General features: G+C 37.5%; 2 protein-coding genes across 10 annotated transcripts in view; both read left to right on the forward strand.

Moving 5' to 3' along the window:
- Positions 1-5,226, forward strand: part of LOC143029265 (choline-phosphate cytidylyltransferase A-like) — an 81,904-nt gene extending 76,678 nt beyond the window's left edge. For 4 of the 5 annotated variants that reach the window (XM_076191976.1, XM_076191975.1, XM_076191977.1 and 1 more), the window contains exon 7: positions 1,378-1,717. In XM_076191976.1, coding sequence (XP_076048091.1) covers positions 1,378-1,471 — 94 coding nt within the window. In that variant the 3' untranslated portion in view covers positions 1,472-1,717. Of the gene's footprint in view, positions 1-91; positions 212-1,377 lie in introns of those variants that run through there. The other variant, XM_076191974.1, reaches the window with a different exon arrangement.
- A 2,474-nt stretch (positions 5,227-7,700) lies between these two features.
- Positions 7,701-24,036, forward strand: LOC143029267 (zinc finger CW-type PWWP domain protein 1-like). 5 transcript variants are annotated; one of them, XM_076191979.1, is made up of 12 exons: positions 7,701-9,505; positions 10,317-10,393; positions 10,805-10,882; positions 11,428-11,475; positions 11,569-11,623; positions 11,716-11,854; positions 15,738-15,830; positions 16,051-16,154; positions 19,287-19,400; positions 19,504-19,622; positions 22,558-22,727; positions 23,201-24,036. In XM_076191979.1, the coding sequence occupies exons 1-12, from the start codon at positions 9,374-9,376 to the stop codon at positions 23,626-23,628; spliced, it is 1,557 nt and encodes a 518-aa protein (XP_076048094.1). In that variant the 5' UTR covers positions 7,701-9,373; the 3' UTR covers positions 23,629-24,036. The 5 variants fall into 5 exon arrangements, with proteins under 5 accessions (XP_076048094.1, XP_076048096.1, XP_076048098.1 ...); XM_076191981.1 differs by having other exon boundaries at positions 22,558-22,594; positions 23,201-23,502; XM_076191983.1 differs by lacking the exon at positions 22,558-22,727 and adding an exon at positions 19,738-19,812 and having other exon boundaries at positions 23,201-23,333.
- Positions 24,037-24,678: the final 642 nt, after the last annotated feature.

The raw sequence follows: 24,678 nt of genomic DNA on the forward strand, positions 1-24,678 counted from the left end.
TATATATATATATATATATATATATATATATATATATATATATATATATTTGTGAAATATTCTTACCTGAATATTCATTTTACAATTTTAGTCCCCACTTGTCGACATTTCCAACTCGTAGTCGACTGTACATCCGAGAAGTTCGCAACGTGTACGAGACTATAATGTAACCTTGGGAGTTGCGTAAATTTGAGGTCTTTAGAGTATGCAGGTAAATCAGAAAAAGTTTAATATTTTCAAAGTATGTTTCAAGCATGAGGTGGTTAATTCACAGTCAGATCTAAGGCACAGTAATGATACATGTAAAATAACTTGCTCTGTAATGTCAGTGGGCGGCGCCATAGCGAGTAATTTGTGGCGAATATTGCAGGTATACGAATGGAATAACCTGGTTGGGCCATGCTAATTACCAACCTTGTCCTTGTAATAGGGGGATAGGTTAGAAAGTCACAGACGATACTTCAGTCAGTCGAGCATGCTGTCAGTGTATTACAAATACAAATTACAAGTAGTGACTGGTTGAGTGGATTTTTCAGAAACGAAATTTACTAAGCCGTACACATAAAAATAATTGGCTCCAAAGTTGTAATTACGTGTGCTGCACCAGGATCTTAAATTGATTAGTCTAACACTCCTACACTTGTACAGTCAATGTTCTTGAAGACTTGTGGAGTTAGTCACTGAGCACGCGACTTCAGCTTTAGGTCCTGGTTGGTGGGGTTGGCGCTGTGAAATTTTTTTCGACTTTAAAATAAGTTTCTGATATTGACCTTCCCAAAACATATCCCGCCTCCTCTCAACATAATTGAATAGTTTTAGAATTAAAAAAAAGTTTCTGGGAGATCATTCCACATAACAGTATATTTGGAAAAGAGAATTTGCATTAGTTTTTTTTTTCTTATCATTGCCTTCCTATAAGTGAAATAACCCCTCACAGCAATCATGAATATAAATATATAACAGATTATATTTAAAAGGTTTACTAGATCCCTGTGTGATTGTATGCTAGTGTTGGAAGGTTTAATTTTCCAAATCTTGTAAGGAAAGAAGTCCCTAATTCTTGGTAGCATCATAGTAGTCCTTCTCTGCACTTTCTCTGCAGCCTCTCTCTCATCTGGTTGACATCTTGAGGTGGGGCTCGCTAATGCTTGTACAGTAATTTAAATGTGACGTTTTCCAAGGTCTGGAAAGTTCTTATCATGACACGTAAAGATTTATTTTACTATCTTTTTGCGTGTTGACACAGTGTACGAGTACATAGGTTATCTTAAGGGTCTTATTTATACCAAATGTTTTGTTTGGTACTTGTTACCTGTTACAGGTGCCATGATGTATTTAATAGTTTGTTATAGTCTTAAAAATTTCTTTCGCTTTCAGTTCATCAAATCAGGAAGAGGATCAGAGTTTGGAAGCGCCTTTGCATCTAAACGAGACCCGCTCATCCTTTGCAGAGGAAAATCAAGACAATTAACCAGGGAAGAAAGCGAAAGTTACGGGGCATTGTCGTCACCTGAAGCAAGAAAAATAAATGGCCCCTCAAAGTTTGCTAGCGTAATAGAAGAAACAGAGGAACGAGATATTAAGGAAGAACCTCTCACTCTCGATAGCATTAGCAGCCAACTGTCCACTAGTTCTTATTCAGAACAGGATAAGGGCTTCGTAGTAGGAGATCTAATTAAGTGTAGCGAGGGGAATAGAAATTCAGGTTTTGCATTTTTTCCTCGCTCGTATATAAATCATATGGGTTCTGAGGGAGGGCTGGAAACTTACTTGTCTAATGGATGTGAGGAAGCTAGAATACAGAAATTTAAATCAATAAGTGGATGTAACACGGATAGGTTAGAAGAAGAACCTCACCCTTGTTGTCCCAGCAACTTGTGTACAACATCGGAGGCCTCAGGTGATGGCAGCATGCTGCAGCCAATATTAAATAAGGATGAACAAAAAAATGTTTTTTCAGAACCCAGGGAACACTGTAAACGTGTTGGTAGTCCAGATTTATTCTTGTTTGATTCTGAAGAATCCCAGAATGGTGATCGAGAAAGATTTGATAAAGTTAAGGTTGGTTCACACCTTGCTGAGAGTTCTAGACCTAAAGCACATGGTGGTGGAGACATTAATCAAGGAATGTCGATAAGGAACGAAAATGAGCATGAAAATCATGATTCAAATGGTAGGTCTGTAAGTTCAGAGCTAGAAATGCAGAATTGTTGTGAAGGGAAATTTTCAAGACACCAAGAGAAAGCTAGGCACTTGGCAGGCATAGATATGGAAAGGAATTCTTCAAAAGGTAATGATGCTGACAATATGCATGGGGAACCATTGTATCAAGACAGTTGTAATGGAACCTTATCAAAATCAGAAAATTTTCCTGAACATAATTTTCCAACAGATGATCTATTCACGTCAGACCTTGATTCACTTCATTGCCCAAGTGCGATCAATAGAGGTAATCCATTTCAAAATGCATCAAGAGGATGCAACCCTTTCCAGAGTGCATCCAAAATTGACCCCTTTCATAAGTTTTCCAAAGGTAACCCATTTCAGAGCGCATCCAAAATTTCTCCTTTTCAATGTGCTTCAGAAGTTAACCCATTTCAAAAAGCATCAAAGGAAACAAATCCATTTAGATCTTCCTGCCAGCCTACCTCGGAATATAGTTTTGACTGTGGAACAGTATCGCAGTTAAACAGTATCTATACATCAGAAAATTCATCCCAGTTAGCACCTGCCACAGATAACCTGTTTAAGAATGCAAATGAAGGTAATGCTTTTCCCAGAGCTTCACAAGAGCCAGATATCTTTACAGCTGCAAGTCAAGAGTCATTCCTTGAATTTTCTCGTTCACAAGATTCTCAGTATCCTCTTAATAAAGATCAAGAAATGCATGACTACCTTGATGATTTGCAGCAAACATTAGGACCTCCTTGTGTTTTGGATGAGGTGGATGGAAAGAGTACTTCATCTTGTGGCAAAAGAAACCTCGTGCCTGGGAATATCAAAGAAAATGGCATTGATAAAAAGAATTCCAAGGATGGTGCAGAAAAAAAGGCCCCTGCATTTAAACCAGTGTTTGGCAAGTCGAAGATTGTGAAGCCCTCTTTAAAACCTCAAAGCGCAAAGTCACTTTCCACCAAACCTGGTGTAAAGGCAACCTCTAAACCAGTGAGTGTTCAACCTTCACCATCCAGTGTTGAGAGCGTGAAGCCACTTCCTTCCAGTCCTTGGGGCATTGAGTTACAAGATGGTATTCCAAGGGAAGAGTCTGGGAAGAAAGAAGTGATGCAGAACTACGATATTCCTGAAAAGCAGAGTGAGGATGTGGTAACCCCAAACAAAGCATTGGGGAAGGAGGGAGTAAATGGAAAGAGTGGAGATGAAAATAGCTCACACATCCCAAAAGAAAAAAAATGTGCACCAATTAAGCCAGCGTTTGCCAAAATGTGCACTGCCAAGGAAGATCAAGTCCTCAAAGTGTTGAAATCTCCAGTGAAGAAACCACAATTTTCAAGTGTAGGTAAAGGAAAAAAGTCTATTGCTGAAGCAGATGGGATGTCAAAAAAGTCAACAAAGAAGAGTGAACATGTTGGAAAAGAAAATCTAGGCCAAGCAAATAGCAAGGCTAATAAGAAAGCTACAAAGATGAAAAATAAAGGTCCAATGGTTAACGGTGACAAGAAGCAGCAGCCAAGTGAGAGCAGGAAGAATGTCCTGCAGAATCAAAAGCATGAGGGCAGAAAGAAAAATAAGGAAACAAAAACATTAAATCATAAGCCAGACAGTAACATAGAAGGTAATGGTGAATCTGCCCATCAGGAAAGTATAAATGATGACAAAAAGAATAAGTCTAAGCCCCTACTTAAGCATCCAAAGAAATCGATGGATAACAACTTAAAAAAATATGGCAAACATGAAAATAAAGTAGATGGCAAGCAGGTTCTTGATTCAAATGAGAATTCTATGCCTGAGAATGAAAATGATAAAATTGATGAGAACTCTCACAAGTCTTTGTCTGAGAATGACAGTGAGATTGGGATGGAGAAAATGGATAAGAGTAATGATCCAGAAACTTCAATTGAAAATTCTTCACCTACAAAGGAGCATCAGAGTTGTGGGGAAAAAATAAATTTTGAGTCTAAGTCTAAAAATAAATCGGGTCCAGCCTCACCTGAAAACATGAATGAAAATGTGGGCATGCTGAATGGTCAAGAAGAAAGCACTGACAAAGGGAATGAGAACTTACCAAATGATGAAATGATGGAAAGGGATGGTAAGTGCCCTGAACAAAATGATGAATCTTCTGGTTCCCCTTCTTTAGTTTCTCAAGAAAGGATCACCATGTTGAAAGCACCTATGGAAATATTTAACAAAGAGAAGCACTTGGGAATTAAAAAGAAGAGTAATTGCAGCAGCAAGGTGTGTAACTTATTTTGAGTAGGTACTTCTTGGTAGAATTCTGAATTTGTATATACAAGTTTAAGATTTTCTTGCCTAACTTGAATTGTGTGCATGTATATAGAGTTAACCCTTGGTTTTCATGAGATTGCTATTTGTGGCAATGACTTTAAAGCAGATTAATTTGTGGAATTAGGTTGGTCCTCATGAACTTATATTAACTGGGGATCAGTCTGGGTTTAGTACTTTACTGCCTCTGGGATCCGAGAGGACACATGTTTTTTTGGTAGCAGCACCTTTAAATATCTTGGTGACAGTGGCAAATTCACTAAACTGATTCATTGATTTATTTTGATACAAATATTTGTCCGTTAATTTGTTCTCTTGTTTTGTTTAGTTTCAGCATTCCAACATTTTCAACTTCCATTGGTTAACACAGTATTCAACAAGTTTTACCAAATATTGTTTTGAGTATTGAATACAGAATGATGGACATAACAAAGTTTTGTGTCATTTGCCTACATGTTCAGTAGTAGGTTGTCATTTTGTATGAAGAATGCATTCTGATTACAAGTGTGAGTTAAAACACATTATAAAGTGTACATTTCCTCACTTGAACAGTTGTAATTACTCTAGATGCATTCCATGACTCCTTAATCAAACCAAACCATATATTACCCCTAAGTATACTTTCTACAATTATGCATTGTTTCTCAAAAGACAAGATCAAATTATGATGTTTTCTTATGTTGCCAAGCTGCAAATGAGAATGGCAGATAAAAGGTTAACAGAAAATGTATTATTTCTTTCATTAAAGAAACATGAACCACATATGCCTGAATTTGTATGTGAAACTTTAAGCATCAGCTTTGTAGATATTTGAAAGGTCTGTAACATTAACAACCACACAGGCTAAAAAATGTAGGGATATAGGCTTAGTAGAGCCCATTCTGGCACAAAGTATACTGTATAAATTGCCCAGTCTTGCAGTGCTTAAGAATAAAAAAAAATCTGCATTTTTATTGGGATCTGGCTTAGTCTCAGATGTAAAAAATAATTCCTTGGTCAATGGGCTACCCATCCAGAAAATATTATTGAAATTCTATTTTGTTATTAAGATATTTTGTGGATAGACACACGTGATCACGCTGTCTATTCAGTTTCCTTGGTGGAGGATACAGTATAAAAAAAAGATCACCTACAGCTGTTCCCTCCAGTAAATACCCTGACAGAATGTATACACTACAATAGTTTGAATAAAAGAGGTGATACCCCATGAGCATAGCTCCTTTCCTGTTTATTATGATTAGTAGGTTAAATACACACAACACATTAGTTGAAGGAAGGTTGCATTGATGCTATTGAGAAAACCAGATAGAATATGTAGGGGATTCCTGCAGGATTAACCTACAAAGGGTATGAGAAGGAAATGGAACACCACCTGTCATGTCACAAAAATTAATTTATTTTGGAAATAGACACGTACTGCATCATGAATGGACCATGACTGGTGCATAGACTCTTAAAAAACTGAAGGAGTGGGAGTGGTTAGTACATCAAGTGGCCACTTGGTGGCACAATTTGAAAATAGGGTTGTTCAGGTAACGAGTAAGAGTGACATGAAAAACATAATTTGAAATAAATTTCCAGTTTCACATGGTGTGTGAAAATGTGTTAATAGATGAATACCTGCACTTCTTGTAAGTGCAGGCAAAGGGCAGGTAAGTGTGGAGAGTAGTCAAGTTAATAAAAAAAAAAGTTGTTCCTCTTTATGGTATGAAGGCTGTTTTTAACAAATCCCAAAGCAAAACAAGAACTTTTGTTACCATTGGATAAGTTTGAAGGCACTCATTCTAACTAGAAAATAAACAATGGAAAAAAAATGGAAGGAGGTGAAGGAGAAAAATTGCTGAGGTACCTTCCCAAAACACAAGGCTTCAGTTAAATAGGTGAGTGAAGATTTTTAAGAACTAAGTGTTGAGAAAATTTGTTTCACCTCAAATCCAGATGAAGTGATGAGTGACACATGAAGGATGGTTATCGAACCAGCAGAAAGAGGTGGTCAGTGTAAAGACAGAGATCAGGAGAAAAAGTGATGAACAATATAGAAGGAAGGAAAAGATAAAAATTATATGGTTTGGGATGAGTGTTGTGAGATAATGAAAACAAATTAAAAAAGACCATATATGTGAAGAATTACAAGAAACAATTTTCTCTACAGGTTCTTCTGTTCCAAGAATAATCACAGCATGTGACATAATCTTATTTTCATAGGATGTGAGCCATTTCTCTTATATTGACCTAGCATAAGTACATCAACCTGATCAGTTTCATCCGAGTTGTCTGGCATGCAGCAGTGTCCGGAGGCTGGTATTTGGTGGTTGTGGAGGAAGAGAAGAGAGTATCTGTGTGTAATAAAGGTCTATGGGTGTAGTTTTAATGTTTCTTGGTGTGTGTGGGTGTTCTGCTATGTAGTGTAGCGGGTGTGATGTGTTTGTGGTGGCTGCAGCAAGTGTTTGTGTGCCTCTCATGTCGAGGTGGTCCTTGACTTTGAGGACTTTTGTTTCATGGTGTAAATGGTCTGTAGGTGATGTATTTGTGCAGCCTGTAATTGTTTTTAGGGCTTTGTTTTGTATGATTTGAAGGGTGTTGTGGTGTGTCTCACTGAGATTAGGAGCCCATGCAGGACTCGCATAATTCATCACTGAGCGTATGCATTGTTTGTATATTGTTATATTAGTTTCTTTGTTTTGTCCAAATGTTGTTCCAGTGATTGACTTAAGTGCGTTAAGTCTAGGTGTGCATTTGTTTTTTATGTTTGTGAGGTGTTGTTTGAAAGACATGGATGTATCGTATGTTACACCAAGAATTTTCGGTGTGTTTGTGTGTGGTATTAGAGTGTTGTTGATGTAGAGATGAGGTATGTATTTGTGTTCTTTTGTCCAGTTGGTGAGAAGTGTTGCTGTAGATTTGGTTGGAGCTATTTTGAGTCTGTTTGTGATGAACCATGTGTTGAGTGTGTCAAGGTAAGGCTGGATTATTTCTGCAGCTTTGTCTGTGTTACGATGTGTGCATGTGATTGTTATGTCGTCTGCGTAGGAAGAGATTTGTATTTCTGAGGTGTCTGGCGTGGGTAAGTCATGCATGTATAGATTAAATAATGTGGGGGATAGAACTGAGCCCTGTGGTACTCCGTTCTTAATGTTTCTGATGTGCGATGATTGGCCATTATATGACACATGAGCATTCCTGCCTGCCAGATAATTGGCCAGCCATCTTTTGGTGTTATTGTGCATGTCTGCATCCGAGTTGTTTCCCACACTCATGGAAATAATTTCCTTAGCTTTTTGCATTCCATAGTTCATAGCATACCTTCCATCAGGTGATGTCTTCTTGCTGGCCAACAGTTATGACACATTAAGTTTTGTTGACTACAGCTCTGACAAAAGATTATTATTATTATTTTTTTTTTTCTCCCTCTCTATCTCCTCCAATGTTTTCTACATTAAGTTTTGTTGAGTACAGCTTTGACAAGAGATTTTTTTTTTTTTTTTTTTCACTCTCTCCTCCATTAACCCTCTTCCAGCCTATTATTTTGTCATTCCTTAAACTGGTTGAGCAGTCTTGTCTCCCTGACGAATGCCATGGCTGGAAAGGTGTTTTCCTACAAATTCCTCATGGGCTGTATATTGTGTTGTTGGGATGCATTATTGTATACAGTTGTCTTCAGTAACGTGTTGTGTAGTATGAGGTGAAGTGTTATATCCTGGAGAGATATCTCTGATGCAGGCATTCAGGGTCTTCTAGTAACTTAGAAGGGCTGTATTGCAGTGTGGCTAGGTGGACTCTGTCCTCTCGGGACCACCACCCAGCCCTTCTGAGTATTGGTTGAATTCAACATCAATATGCATTTGCATTATAGGATAGCCAGCAAGAGCAAAATTAGTGTTTATATAACTCTTGCTAGGATACGTAGACTGATGTTACATAACACAACTTACATAAGCTACAGCTACACTTTGTTACACTTGCACATTCTTGTATCATATTGTGACACATCGTGACACATCATGGAGTATCAGTAGCCCAAGATAGAACAACACTTGAATTGAAATATGATAATTGGAAATCAAGAATATAGATTAAATCAGAACTGTACTTGAATTTGAAGCCAGGTAAATTAGAGAGGAGATAAGATCCAATGGATATTGCTCCTTTCATGTATACTACTATTAGGTGAATACAGCAGGTCCCAGTAAAGAATTGGTTTCACTCCGCCACTGTTATAAGACCACTGTTGCATCCTCTCAAGAAAAATGAGGAGCAGAGAAATACTTTCCTGAAGGTTTATTATTTCCTCATTTACAATAAGGCTCCATTCACTGCTGTCATTTGCACTCTTTCCTCCTTGCTCAACAGACATTCCTCTTACATTTGATGCCCCCTTCACTCCATCTATCCACCTCATTTTTGTTGTAAGGCATTCTAATATGAGTTATTGTGTGTTTTGTTTGGTGGTATCATCTGAGGTAGATTGAGTCTGGTCTATTCTGTGTTGGTACTGTTTCAGTGTTGGATGGGCAGGGTGGTGCCCTAAGTACAATCATGCTAGTGTGGTTCCTACTAGCTGTGGGATTTTTTTTTTTTTTTTTTTTTTTTCTCCTGTGGGGCATTTATGTATATGTATGTATATATATATTTACATGTATATCCTTTCATCATTTCCCTTTCCATTATCAAAGTGGTACCATGTAACTGAAAAGAAATAGGGCTTTAGCAGAATTAAATACCAGTAAGTACTTCACACTCTGAATTTTTATTTTATTTATTTATTTATAAAAAAAAATTAAAATAAGTTTTACACATTAGTCACCAAGGGAGTACCATACAGTTAATTGGTGTTTGGTGGAATGAGGTAAATACCCCATTGTGTAGGAATGGTGAACAAAGTTGATTGTAATGAGAATAACATGGGTAGATGTTGAATTTTCAGAAACCTATTACAAGCAGGCCAAGTTTATCCCTGAATGATAATATGTGGAATGAAATCTTTGATGCTGTCATTAAAGGTGAAAATTGCCATGGGACTGGAAGTTTGGACTTGACTAAGGTATGTTATTTGTAGATTCTATATTTTTAGATGTTGACATTGTTGCTGATTTTGTATGTGTTGGTCACAATCAGATTACAGTAATCTCCCTTATCATTTGAGGGATTGGTTTTGAGCCCCTCCTTACAATCCCCATTATTAACCTTTTCTCATTGTAGACATGGCGACATGACACACCCCAAACTCAGCCCCATCTTTAGCTCAAACCATTCACTCTCTCCATCCTAACATTAGCTCTACTTATGTAAAAACTCTTGACTGTCCTTAACAGCTTTCCCCCAGTCCCATATGTCTGCAATACCTCCTACAGTGCCTTCCTGTCTCCCTTGTCATAAGACTTCTCCAAATCCAGAGGGAAAAAAAAAAATCCTTTTTGTCAAAAACCCTCTCACAAATCTGTCTTAACACAAAATTCTGATCCACACATCCTCTACCTTTCCTAAACCCACACTGCTCCTCCCCCATTATTTCATCTGCTTTTCTCCTAGCCCTCTCATTTAAAAAACCCCACATATGCCTTTCCAACTTCACTCAACAAACTGGTCCTTCTGAAACTACTACAGTCATATTTGTCCCCTTTTCCATTGTAAAGCACACTTCCAGTCCTCTGGCACTCTCCCCTCCCTTAGACACACATTAAACAACCTCTCTAGCCAGTCCACTATAACTGTATCTCCTTATTTCAGACACTCTTCATATATGATTATATATTATTATTATTATTATTTTTTTTTTTTTTTTTTTTTTTTTTTTTCCATGTCATGAGTCCAAAAGATATTAGTTGTATATATTTTCTTGATTTTTTCAATAGGACATTGTGGAAAGGTCTTCAACTGATAAAAAAGAGAGCCTCATTCAATCTTGTAAACAAATTTCAGATAGAAAGAAGTAAGTACAAAGGTTTTGCTGTATTATATATATATATATATATATGTATATATATATATACATATATTGTTAATCACCTAATTTCTGTGATTTCCTGGTTCTTTTGGTAGTTTCTGTTTCACTTTTCAATCCCCCGATGCACTTACTCGCTTCTCTCACTCTACAATCTATCTTTACCTAAAACCACTAGCTCTCATAACTCTTAATTTAACACATTTAAACTCGCACTTCACTGTTCATTCCACGTACACACTATTTTGCGCACACAGCTCACACCCCATTTGCCTTCCTTTCTACACTGTGACCTTTGGCCCTGTGCTGGGAGTGCCAACTGTGCACCCCTGTCAGCACCACATTCACCACATTCATACCACTTATATGTTATATAAAAAAATAACTCGGTCTTTCTAGGCACACAGTAGGAAGGTCTTCAACTGACAAAAAGGAGAGCCTCATTGACTCTTGTAAAAAAAATTCAGATCGTAAAAAGTAAGTACAAAGGTTTTGCTGTAATATATATATATATATATATATATATATATATATATATATATATATATATATATATATATATATATATATATTAACCCACTGTCAGAGAATGAGATGAGATGGACAGAAAATCTGTATATTTTGACCAGTATCTGTGGTCCTCTTCAGCAAAATGAAGAGGACCACAGATAGTGGTCAAAATATACTGTCATTCTTATCTCATTCTCTGACAATGGGTTGATAAGTCATATATATATATATATATATATATATATATATATATATATATATATATATATATAGTATAAAAAGTAACTTGGTCTTTCTAGGGTGATAGGTATTTTGAAAAACTGTCACTGCTCATCTGGAGGATCTTTCAGTAGAAAATAGCTGTGGTCACCTTTACCCTACACTTTCTTCTGTTTGTATTTGAATCAAGCCAGATATGGTGGTTTCAAGAAAACAGAAAAAAATGTGAATATATATTTTCTTTTGTGTTGACTATTAGTAATAAGAATTTATAATATTGTTTCAATTTATAGGCCCAAGGATTCCCAGGGACAGAAGCCAAGAAAACGTATATCTTTAAAAGGAAAGTATTAGTTTTATAACAGATTAATAAGTTGAGCTTTATATTTTATATTACTGATTTTATGATTAACTCCAATTATTGACTATCACACAGGAAATGCAGATAATGTTACAGTGAATAATGGTACAAAGACATCAGATATTAGGGTATGTTTTAGATTGGATAGTGGTGAACAAGTGGATATATTGATACATTGTTTTCCAAATAAAGAGATTTTTCACTGGAGTGTTAATTTCAGACAAGATTATTTGAATTGCAAGCAGAAACTGATGCACCAGTCTGGGTTCAGTGCATCAGTTGTGACAAGTGGAGAATTTTAAGAGATACCCTTGATCCATCTGACATTCCAGAAATTTGGGATTGTTCCATGAATACAGGTAGTGTATTTGATTATGTAGGGCCCTTTTCCCCTTATGAGAGAGGTGGCCTAGTCAAGGCATACACGCACCTTCCTCCTGTCTCACACTCATCTGAAACCCATTTGTTGTCCCTTCTGTCTCAACTCCTTGTGGATGAAGAGTCATCCTTGTCTCCTTCACACTGCTTGGGTCAAAAGCAATGCAGCAAGACACAACACCTCCACAGGAAGGCCTAATTATCAATCAGTGACATAGTAATATTTGGGCCTGTGTTTATTTGTGTATTTTCAGAAACAAAGGTGTTCTTGTGAGATTATGATTTCTGTATTAGCTCACATGAGTTTTTGGGCCTCTACCACACTCCCTCACTCATTAGAATTAATTCACAAACATTTAGCAAAGGCAATAAACAAGACTGAACTTGTGACAGAAATAAGGAAAGGGTGGTAAAGGAATATAGGAGGGAAGGAGGATGAGATAAATTCCTTGAGTATGATCTTGTATATGTGTGTGTGTGTGATTCACCATGGTCTTGGAACACATGTTGGACCACGATGGATAGCTGTTATTACCCTGTCCCCCCCTGAATGAAAGCTCAGAAATCATATATGGCCCAATGTAATGATAATACTGTGATTACTCACACGCACACACACATCCATATAGATGTATTAATATGTGGAATAGCTTAGAAGGTAATATAGCCCAATCTCAAACAATACATGAGTTCAAATCTAAATATGATAATTGGAAATCAAAGATATAGATTTAGTTGGAACCATACATGAATTTGAGTCTAGGTATGTTAGAAAATTAGAGAATAGGAGACAGAACCCAATGAACTTTGCTCCTTTCCTGTATACTAAAATTAGGTAAATATATCTCCTTGTAGTGTATTTACCTAATTGTAGATAAATGTGTGTGTGTGCCATGTGAGCCTCCATGCATGCATATGTGTTATTCACCATGATCTTTGATCACATGCTGGACATGTGATTGGCAGATATTACCCTTCTAGATGAGAACTTCAGAGCTCTTATAATCTAGTCTTTGGGTAATATTGTGAGTTTATGTATTAATCTTATTGTCAACAAATGAGCAATGCTCATTAGATCCTGTCTCCTACTTTCCAGTTCAGCATACTTAGCCTTGACATCTTCAATACAAGTCAAATTTTCATGCACAGCATCGGATGCCTAATGTATGATGCATCACACTACTTGTGTTATGAAATATAAAGTTACTGCTTTATTTTTCTTCTCTTTCACTCTGAGTAATAATAAAAACAGAAAACATGATTAAACCAGTTCACAGAATTCGAGGGTCACTCAGCTACAACTACAAAATAAATATAATCAAGACACCGACACCAGCATCCTCGTATATATACCCACTTGCACCCTTTGATGCCTATGTAGGCAGTTTGCTTGTGGCAGGGTTCAAACTGCTGTCACCTCAATCTTTGTCACAAGTAGTGACACTCAAACCTGCTCAACTAGCAAGCATCCAGTGATACTTTTGGACTTTTATTTATATTAAATTTTAAAATTTTACTTTAAGAATAAGTTAACAAAGCGGTGTAATAAAAGTGATGGGAGTCATGTAGGAAAGCATGAGGATTGGAGATGAGTGGGGAGGAACAAGAGGCAACATGTTGTCTGTACACATCTGCCATCCAAGAAAAAACCCACGTGTGTTACCACCACTGTTAGATATGATGTGTATGTAAATTACATATCCTTAACCATTACAGTATGAGTCAAATTCTGAAGTGTAGCATCAGCTGCCATATGTGTGATTCATCTCACTACTCTCATAATAAAATATAAAGTCACAGCTGCATTACTCATTCTCTTTTACACTGGGAAATAATAAACACAGAAAATATTATCAAACCAGTTCATAGAATTTTGGGGTAACTCATGTACAACTGCAAAAATATATATATATAATCAAGACAATGCCAGCATCCTCGTGTACCCACTCATGCCTCATGACCCCTACGTAGGTATCATCATACCGGAGTGGTTAATATCCTTACCCGTGGGTAGGGAAAAATATTAAATGAGCCTTTGCATCTTAGATCCCATCATTGTAGCCAAAATGTCAGATATGATGTGTATGTGCATTACATATCCTTCATATCCTCACCTGTTAGTAGGGAAAAATATTAGATGAGCCTTTGCATCTTAGATCCCATCCTTTGTTGTAGATGTGGGGGATTTTAAAGACTGCTTCTCTTTGGTGGGTTTTATTTACGTCCATCCTCCCTTGTGCGGGGTATTGATACAAAGGTAAACAAACATACACATGCCACAAAGTGCATAAGCATTGGAGCCTTCCTATTCAATCCTGTTTATGATGGATTGAATAGCTATAAATGAATATCAAATACATAACAACCACCACATCTATTTAATATTTATCTTTTCTTATAAATAAAAGGTTAGGATGCAAACAATGTGTTTTCTTTAGTTATATACCCTGTATATGTAAATAGAGAGTCCAGGGGTATTTTTAAGTCAGTTATTCCCCCTTTTAAACATTTACAGTGGTCTGTCCCCAAACCCTGATGAATGTTAAGGGTTGACTGAATAATTGGAGATTGTGTGAGTTTTGATGGGAAAGAAAGATATACTGTTGTTGAAGTACAGGTAGTCGTCGACTTACGACCTATGCGACTTATGACTGATCGACTTTACGACCACGAGATAGTTCAATAATATTAAACATTTAATAGAGTAATAGAATTGCAATGTTATGTCTGGCAGCGCAGAACAATTACTCCGCACGCCGCGAGACGCTAGTACGATAGTTTTGGCAGGCTGCTGACAGCATCAGCATCCCAGCCAGCTAAATATTCTTTCAATTTTTTGTTTGAAGTAAAATCTTTCCTAATTTTGCATTGCATTTTGTATTTTTGTATTTCTATATGTTTTGCAATTAATAAAATGTAACAATATTTTTTTATCCCTAGGCTAGTTTGTCGATAACAGTATGTTCGGTACAGTACAAAAATGGAAAGAATGTGTTTTGAAATAAAAAAAATCCTAATTTTGCCTTGCATTTTGTATTTTTATATGTTTTGCAATTAATAAAATGTAACAGTAAAACTTTTTTATGCCTAGTCTGTTGTCGATAACAATATGTTCGGTACAGCATTTTGTATTTTTATGTTTTGCGATTAATAAAATGTAACAGTAAAGTTTGTTCATGCCTAGTCTGTTGTCGATAACAATATTTTCGGTACAGTACGTAAACGAAAAGAATGTGTTTTAAAAAAAAAAAAATTCTGAATTTTGCCTTGCAGTGATTTTATTGTAACCAACAAAAAAGTATTTATAGGTCAAAGATAACGACTTTATTCAGTATGTGTAGGCCTAGGCTATGTTTCCTAACGAAAATTATAAAAAAGTTAATGAATATTAAACAACGTAGCTCAAAGATAATAAGATATTATTCAGTATGCATACGTTTCTTAAAGAAAGTCTGATGGTAAAATAATAAAAAGGTTAGAAAATACTCGTACAGTATTAGATATCATAGGTTAAAGATGATAGGATTTTATTCAGTATGCTTATGCCTAGGCTACGTTTCCCAAAGAATATCAGATAAAATTATAAAAAGGTTAAGAAATACTATATAACATAGTTCAAAGATGCTAAGATTATTTCAGTATGCTAAATATAATATACAATATATATATACAGTAACAAAAATATTTAAAGGGTCATATATACTGTATATATTTATAAAGACCGACTTGCGTCCAGATCGACTTACGACCTGTCTTTCGGAACCGAACTCGGTCGTAAGTCGACGACTACCTGTATTGTCCCAGCCAGTTAAAACAAATTACAAAGTACTCGTATGTATTGAAGGAAAAATTTGTATTTTTCAGATCCAATTGAAAAGTCATGTGATGTTTGTGAAGAAGACTGGTATAAAGAAAATCAAGATTATTTTATTTACAATAAGTTTACTCTTGGATCTGGTATGTTATTGAATAAAATATGTGATTTTGGTGTTATCAAGGATGGTAATGTGCAAAACCCTTTTGAACACTAACATTCTTATAGTTGCACTGTGACCTGTTTCTTTGCTTAATTTTTTTTATTTGGAGTAACATGAGATTTTATATAGGAACAATTTTTACAATTTGTTTTACTGCTTTGCATCCAGGTCTTAATCTCATTGTATTGTTTCATTACCAGTTGTTTGGGCTACATTAGCCAAACACTATTGGTGGCCTGCAATGGTCGATGATGATCCAGACACTGAAACATTCTTCTGGCTTAATGACTTCTCTGATATACCAGTAAGTATAAAAAACATGTATAGGATGATTGTGCATGTTCATTTTCATATGATACCCTCCACTGAGTTATTGTTTGCATAGCAACTTGCAGTCAGTACTTCAGGGATTTTTTGGGACACCTTTATTGAAAAGTCACATCATACGTCTATGTGAGAGTAAGATCTCTTTAAAAAAAATAAATAGATAAAATAAACAAATAAAAAAGAAATATATATATATAAGATTGTTTTGTACTATTAATTTCCCACATTTCTGCTGCCCCTTCAACCTTATCTTTACCACTTCTTTGAATCTATATCTTCCTCTGATTCTGCTGTGGTTAGGGGTGGGTGGGGGGAGAGGAAGAAGGATGGTGACTCCATGTTCCCATGCATATTATAGAAGGCAACTGAACTGGATCAGTTGAATGGACTAAGGATACCCCACTTTTCTCCTGCAAAAATCAAGGCAGAAGAGGGCCTGAGCTGGACTCAATCAAGTCCTTTTTTCCCTTCAAGGTGGAGACAACCAGACCACTTTTCCAGTCAGAGGTAATGATACCAGACTGCTAAACAGCAGAGAACACTGCATAACCCATAGATCATGGCCCCATCTCAGATTTTCAGCAACTTGGCGCTGATGTAGATGCTGGCTGCCTATCCATCCTTCAACTTGTTTAGGCTCTTTGATCTCCCTCAAAAAGGATTGAGTTTCGTTTATCAGTAGAAAAGCAACTGCCACCTAACCACCAGTCAGAAGAAGCTGTCCACTTAGAGGGTCATCTATGAATAACTGCTCAAAGTACTCCGCAAAGTAATTTACATGGATGTAGATGGCTTACTTTCATCCAGTTTGAAAATTAATAACTATTTGAGGATAGATAAAGATATGGTGTAATGTCACAAACTCCCCCCTATCAGAAGGCTAGGATGGTGCCCCTCACGGAGGACTTTGTAGCGTTAATGAATCAAATATTTTGTGCCTAGTAGAGACTAAGCTTCCAAGAGAGGTAAGGCAGGAAGGATAAGGTAATCATTGTTATATGTATTTCTCTTATCCCAATTTAGTAGATAGTAATTGCATAGAGGTGAATTGGGAGAAATAGGAAATGGTAATGAAGATTCCTGGGGAATTAGACTGACTCAATTGATAAAAGACATTTCTTGAGTAAGAAGAAATGACACTTCAGCAAGATTGGACTTGCTGCTTACCAAGAAACCAGACATTATTAGCTCCCTGAAATATTTTTCCATGTAGTAAAAAGTCACCTTGTACCATTTAATTTGCAGTTGAATGATGGGATACTAGAGCGGAGGAATAAATTCAGAGTTGAATAGGCAAGGCAGACTCATTTTTGTGAAGACAGACTTATTGGCATTGAAACTTCTTTGAAGTCAATCTGGAGGAATTCATGGATACTGCTGACACAGAAGAAGAAATGGGAAATCTTCCTGTCCTTTATAAATTGGATACAAATGAATGTGCCAAGAACCAAAGGGAAGGGTCTGTTTAGAATGATAAGTTTGACAAAGACTGAGATAGCTAAAGAAGCCAGAGACAAGGGTCGGATAAATGGAGAAAGAAAAACCATTAGAACTAATGAAGAATACTAAATTGCCAGAAATTAGAAAATGAATAAATAAGATAAAATAGAATAAAATTAAATGTAATTAAGTAAATTCCATACAGATGTATAAACTGGACTAACGTAGGGGAACATATAGCACAAACTGAAACCATACATAAATTTAAAACTAGGTACGATAATTGGTGATAAGAAGTTGACCTTGCAAGTGCAGATCCCTTCCTGTATACTACAACTAAAGTTAAGAAGGCCAAATACATACATATACCAAGGGCTTTTTTTCTCTTACAAGCAAGGTAGTCAAAGTCAAAGGCATAAATCCACCCATTTTATCCCTACATAATCCACTCCCATTCACCACCCCTCCCTCCCTCTTTCCTTGGCTCCTCCTGGATGACAGGTCATCCCTGCATCTCACCCACTGCCCTGGGTCAGAAGTAATGTAGCAAGACAGCATATCCACAGCAAGGCTGCTTCATTTAATCGGTGACGCCATCCCCTCATCCAGAAAAAGAGAGGACGGGAAGAAATCCCTTTGTGCTGTGTCAAAATATCATTCTCACAGACTCCCTAACCCCATCCCCCACCTACTCCCATGTATCACAGCATCATCCATACACATCTATTTTCCATTCATCCCCATCTTCTGTCCTCCTTTCCTTCCTTAACAGACATTCCCCTCTTTCCCAATGCCCATTTTACCCCATCCATCCATCCATCTCATCCTTGGTCACCCATTCATGTTCACTCCGTCCACCTCTGCCTTCCACATCGCTTTTACTAATCCATTACAATACTCTTTCATCAATACTATCTCCCTACCCCCTTTCCACCCCCCACTCTCCTCCTCACCTCCTCATTTCTCACTCTATCCAGCATAGTAACCCCTATCATACTTCTCAGGCACCTCATCTCAAACACATTCAGACTCCTTTCTTCCTCTCCTATGTTCCATGTTTCTGCCCCATACAGTGCTGTCAGTACAAGCATGCCTTTATACAATCTCCTCTTCATCTATTCCCAAATGTCTATTTCTCATTACACTTTTTAATCCCTCAATGCATTTACTTGCCTCTTCTTAATCTACATTCTGCCTCCACCTCTACTCCTCCCTTTCCTGCCACATTCACACCCAATTATCTAAAGCTATCCACTTCCTCCAGAGTCTCTCCCTCAATACTCACTACCAATTTGCCACCATATTCTCCCCTTGAACATCTCATCATCTTGTTTTACCCACATTTATTTTCAACTTCCTTGTTTCACACACCTACCCAAACTCGGTCATTAACGTCCTTAATCGCTCTTCTGATCCAGCTACAAGCAGTGTCGTCAGCCAACAGATATTTTCATCTGCTCCAAAAATTATTTTGAGTGGATGGTCCTCTTTTTTTTTTTTTTCCTCTCATATTGATTGGTACTTGTCTTCTTATTTCAGCTGTCTCCCTGCATTTATATTTAACTATGAGCTATTTGATATCAAAAACATTAATGTCAGTTTTACATTTGAATTTCATTAAAACTTGGTCTCACAAAATTGCTGATTTTTGTCTCTCCTGTATGAACAGAACTACTACCATGTAACATTCTTTGGAAAACCTGTTGAACGAGCATGGGTGTTCTCACAGGATGTTGTAAAGTTTCGTGCTACAGACAAGGTAGAGGACTTTTTGAGGAAAAAGGTGAGGTGGTTGTTGTACAGTGGTTGAACTTTGAAATGAACTTCACATTTATATTTTTTGGGAATGATATCAAGATGTTTCATGGGATAATTTTTTTATTCAGAAATTACCAAAATGCACAGGAAGAATCTTAGACCAACTTTACTTTGCTCATAGTCAAGCCAGATCAGCTCTTAGAATGAATCTGAAAGATAGACGCTATAAGTTCTGCTTTGCTGCAAGGTAAGTGTATTTACTTTTGATGTAAAAATTGAATAATTGAACTACACATACTTGATAAGATTAATATTAGCAAGTATGCACATACCTTGTGCTCTGATACCTACAACTCTTCTAGAAGTTGTAATATAACTAATGACCCAATTATGAAAGGATGGACACAAAGAGAAGACTATATTGAAATATATGCCATGTGAGGACCAAGCCTTTATTAGTATGACGTTTCACTTGTTACATCTTTTTCAAGTACATAGTTGTAATACACATGACTGAGATTAAATAAGAGGAATTGGGGGTGGGAGGGAGGAGGAGGGTCTTGAAGATCTACCTCCCTTCTTCCCTCCATCCCACCTATATATACTCTATACAGTGCTACCTCTCATTAACGGACTAAAAGGGGGGTAATGGTGTTCGTTGATGTGAATAATCCGTTGATTTGGAGTGGTTTTTGGGTGGCATAGTGATTGCACAGCACTAAACAACAGCACCGTAAACACAGCAAAAACACTGCAAATACAGCTAATTAACGTCTGTTAATGAGAGGTAGTACTGTATAGAAGAAAGGGTAGTGAGTGGTGGGATGAAGAAGAAAGGGTAGTGAGTGATGGGATGTGAAGCAAAGAAGGTTGTAGAAGAGAAGACATAAGCATTCACATACTGGCTACAAAATAGGATGAGAGAAACACATGAGAAGTAGCAAAGGAAAAAGAAGAGAAGTAAAACATAAGTTAAAGGAGGCAAAGAGGAGAGCAGATGTAAAATGGGGGAAAAGTATGACAGAAAATTTTAAAAGTAATGAAAAGATGATTTGGAAGGAAATCAAGAGAGGAAGGGGAGGTGAATCAAATAGAGAAGAAAAGGTAAAAAGTGCAGATGGAGAGATGATAATGGGAAAAGTGGTAAGAGGAAAATGGGCAGAGTATTTTAGGGAGTTGCTAAATGTGAAGGAGGATAGGGAGGGAAAGGTGGTTGCAGTTGTAGGTGCTAAGGAAATGACAGTGATGAATGAGGAAAGTGGAGGAGAAATCAGAAAAGATGAGGTGAAAGCAGTTATTAAAATGATGAGAGCAGGTAAAGCATCTGGGTTAGATGGATGTCATGCAGTGTCTATGAAAGGGAGGTACAGTGATGGTGGATTGGCTGGTAAGGTTATTTAATGTTTGTCTGAAAGAGGGTAGAGTGATGGAGGACTGGAGGCAGAGTGCATATATAGCTTTGCTTTACAAGTGAAAAGGAGACAAATGTGACTGTTGTGGTTTCAGAGGGATCAGTTTGTTGAGTGTAGTTGGAAAGGCTTATGGGAGGGGTTTTGATTGAGAGGACTGGTAGAGGAACTGAAGGAGTAGTTGGTGAAGAACAACATGTGTTTAGGAAAGGTAGCTGTTGTGTGGATCAGGTTTTGTGTTAAGACAGATATGCGAGAAATCTTTAGCAAGGGATAAGGATGTTTTTTGGGTCTATGGATTTGGAAAGGTTTATGAAAGGATAGACAGGAAGGCACTGCAGGTTTTGCAGATACATGGGATAGGAGGAAAGCTGTTACAGTCAAAGAGTTTTTATGAGTAATAGAACCTGTGGTAGAATTAGAAATGGAGAGAGCAAGTGGTTTGAGTTGAAGGTGGGACTTCACCAGAGATGTGCATCACCATGGCTGTTCAATGTGTACAAGGATGGGGTGGTGCAGGGAGGTAAATGCAATGGTAATGGGCAGGGGTCTGGAGATGGTTAAAGAAAATGGAGAAAAATGGGAGATAAGCCAGTTGTTGTTTACTGACAACATTGCACTTGTAGCAGGATCAGAAGAGGGATTAAGGAAGTTAGCGACAGAGTTTGGGATGGTGTATAAATGGAAGTTGAAATTAAATGTGGGTAAATGTAAGGTGATGAGATGTACAAGGGGAGAGGATGGCAGCAAATTGGAAGTTATCATTAAGGGAGAAAGACTGGAGGAAGTGGATAGTTTTAGATACTTGGGGGCGAATGTGGCAGGAAAAGGAGGAGTGGAGGTGGAGGTAGAATGTAGATTAAAAGAAGCAAGTAAATGCTGTGGGGGATTAAAAAATGTAATGAGAAATGGACATTTAAGAATGGATGCTAAGAGGAGATTGTATAAAGGAGTGATTGTGCCGACAGCACTGTATGGAGCAGAAACATGGAACATAAGAAAGAGTTTAAATATGTTTGAGATGAAATGCTTGAGAAATATGGTAAGGGTTACTAGGCTGGATAGAGTGAGAAATGAGAAGGAGAGCAGGGGTGGAAAAGGAGTTGAGAGATAGTGTTGATGAAAGAGTATTGGGATTTTATGGGCACATGAAAAGAATGAATGAATAAATATTAGTAAAAGAAGTGTGGAAGGCAGAGGTGGAAGGAGTGAACATGAGTTTGTGACAGAGGATAAGATGGATGGGTGGGTAAAAAGAGACGTTGAGAAAGAGGGGGATGCCTGTTGAGCAAGGAAGGGAGAAGACAGAAAATTGGGGTGAGTGGAGAATTATTGTGTATGGATGATGCTGTGATGCATGGAAGGAAGTGGGTGACAGATGAGAGAGTTAAGGAGTAGTTATGTGTAAATGATATGATGATGCAGCACAAAGGGGTTTCTCTCTGTCTTCTCTTTTTCTGCACAAGGGGATGGAGAGGGAGAGGGGGGGGTCACCAATTAAACATAGCTGTCTTACTGTGGATGTACTGTGTCCTGCTGCATTGCTTTTGACCCAGGGCAGTGGGTGAGATGCAGGGATGACCTGTCATCCAGGAGGAGCCAAGAAAAGTGGGTGGGAGGGAGGGGTGGTGAATGGGAGTAGAGTGGGTGGGGATGAAATGGGTGGGAGTGGAATTATCCCTTATGACTGTGGCACCCTCCCTTGTAAGGGGGGGGGGGAACCCTTGGACTATGTATGTATATACTCTATACAGTATGTCCTCTTCTTCACAGGTATAAAGGGCCATGGGAGTCCTCAGGTTCCTCAGAGGTAGGAAGCTTTAAAAAAATATTCACGGAGAGAACAAATGAAAGTGAGGCACATAGCCATTCCAGTAGTGCATCAAGTTCATCAGACAGCAGTGATTCAGATGATTCCAGTTGTGATGAGATGAATGAATCTAGTGGGTTTATATTTTGTTCATTTATTTGTTATTTATTTATTTATTTCGCATTTGTATTTTGTTGTCTGTTAGTTAATTCAGTCAAATTAATTAATTCAGTTAAGTTAGTTAATTTAGTTAATTCGCATGAGGGGACAAGGATGGAGGGTTGCCATGTCAGTGAAGTGGATGTGCTGTGTCTTCCTCCATTGCTGTTGATCTTGGCAGTGGGCAAGAGACAGGGATGACTCTTCATCCACGAGGAGCTAAGAAGAGAGGGAGGAAAGGGTGGTGGATGGGAGTGGAATGGGTGGGAGTGGTTGTGGGCCTTGACAGGCTACCTCCTTTATTAGGGGGAAAGAAGCCCTTGGTATATAGGTAGATATGTAGTATTTCATTGTACCGGGTATTTTCTTTCCATGAAGAGAGAAATTGTCATAACCATGCAGATTTATTTATTGTGAGGATATTTAATATATTTTGCTCATTTGCAGATTGTGATGAAAAGAGATGTTTATCAACTACAGTTAAGAAAAAAAGGGGCGGAAGTAATAGTAATTCAGAATCAATAAATGATTCACCAAAGAAGCGAAAGATTGACACTGCCGATGACTCGTCAACCTCTTCCAAGAAAAAGTGTAGTGAGGATGAGGAGGACAGTGAGTCTCATTCACAAAACTGTTTGTTACCAAAGATATCTTCTAAAGTGAACGTTCAAGATGGAAATCGTTATACTAGAGATGTTTCTGTAACAGAAAAGGAAAAGGAGGTTGATTGTGATGTAGTCCGTCCCATAGGTCACCTGAAGGAGTGTGATGAATCTTATGGTGGTAATTCCAGCACTGCCCTAGAAAAAGGTAAAGACAACTTATGTACTCCGATTCAAGATCAGTGTAGCAACAAAGAAAATGTTCCACCATGATTTCACTGTAGACTACTTAAACATTTCTATTATTAATCAGACAAGAATAGAATTATTCCTTGTATTCATTAATCAGTCATTCCATGCCTTTGTTTTACAAATTAGGAAGAACCCTCCATTTTGTTCAATTCTTTATGTTTGGAATATCTTTAATTCATTATAAAGATTAAGTATCATGCAAGTCATTGCAACATGGGAAATGCTGTCTGTTGTATTATTTAAGGCAAAACTGTTAATTATGTTTCTATTAATTGCATTTCAGCCTTAGTTTTGAAAGGAATATATAATGAATGTACTATTTACTTGAGATTTCCAAAGGTGGGCACTTTGTGTAAAGGAAAAATTATTTCAATTGTAAAAGAGTGCAAAATGATTATGAAGTATTGAGTTATTGTGTCAATAAAGATATTGAATAATACTTATTTTACTATCATACCTCTGGGTCTTGAAATTTGGGATTGTATTTGTACATTCATGCTAATGTTATACTGTTTTATTCGGTGGAGGGTTGCATTTACCTAACTATTGTACAGGATATCTATAAGTGCGGGGTCCCACCCAGGGTTGGAATGCTGGTGAAGCTCACCAGAGCACCACTCCAGCACATCTGCAAGTGGGTGGTGTTTCTTTTTGTTTTTTCCTTAATCCTAGTTATTTTTCCACATCTGACCTAGTTATGGACCAAAAGGTCTCCTGTCGGCATGCTCTTCCTTTGTAATCCCTCGTAATATTAGATGAGGGGCAAAATAAAATTTTGAGGTCTATATACTAAGGGGTTCTTCCCCCACAAAAAGGAGTTAGCCAATTCAAAGGCAGGCACTCGCCCACACCCATTCCACTCACATCTGCCACCCTTGTCTCCCTCTTATCTTATCTCCCTGTGGGTGATGGGTCATCACTGTCTCCTGCCCACAGCCTGGGTCAGAAGCAATGCAGCAAGACACAGTACAGCCACAGCTGATCTGCTTCACTTACACACCAACCTTGCTTCTCTGTCCCCTCCTGCAGAAAATAGAGAAGAAGGGAAGGATTCCCATCAAGCAGCATCAA

This window comes from Oratosquilla oratoria, chromosome 10, assembly GCF_046742065.1.
Source record: "Oratosquilla oratoria isolate Oo_2021 chromosome 10, ASM4674206v1, whole genome shotgun sequence".
NCBI classification, from domain to species: domain Eukaryota; kingdom Metazoa; phylum Arthropoda; class Malacostraca; order Stomatopoda; family Squillidae; genus Oratosquilla; species Oratosquilla oratoria.

Excerpts from the sequence above, each read along its gene's own strand:
- LOC143029267 (XM_076191979.1), top strand. The coding sequence starts at position 9,374 with ATGTTGAATTTTCAGAAACCTATTACAAGCAGGCCAAGTTTATCCCTG. Across the intron at positions 11,624-11,715 it reads CAAAGACATCAGATATTAGG|ACAAGATTATTTGAATTGCA; the intron begins GTATGTTTTAGA and ends TGTTAATTTCAG. Across the intron at positions 16,155-19,286 it reads ATGACTTCTCTGATATACCA|AACTACTACCATGTAACATT; the intron begins GTAAGTATAAAA and ends CTGTATGAACAG.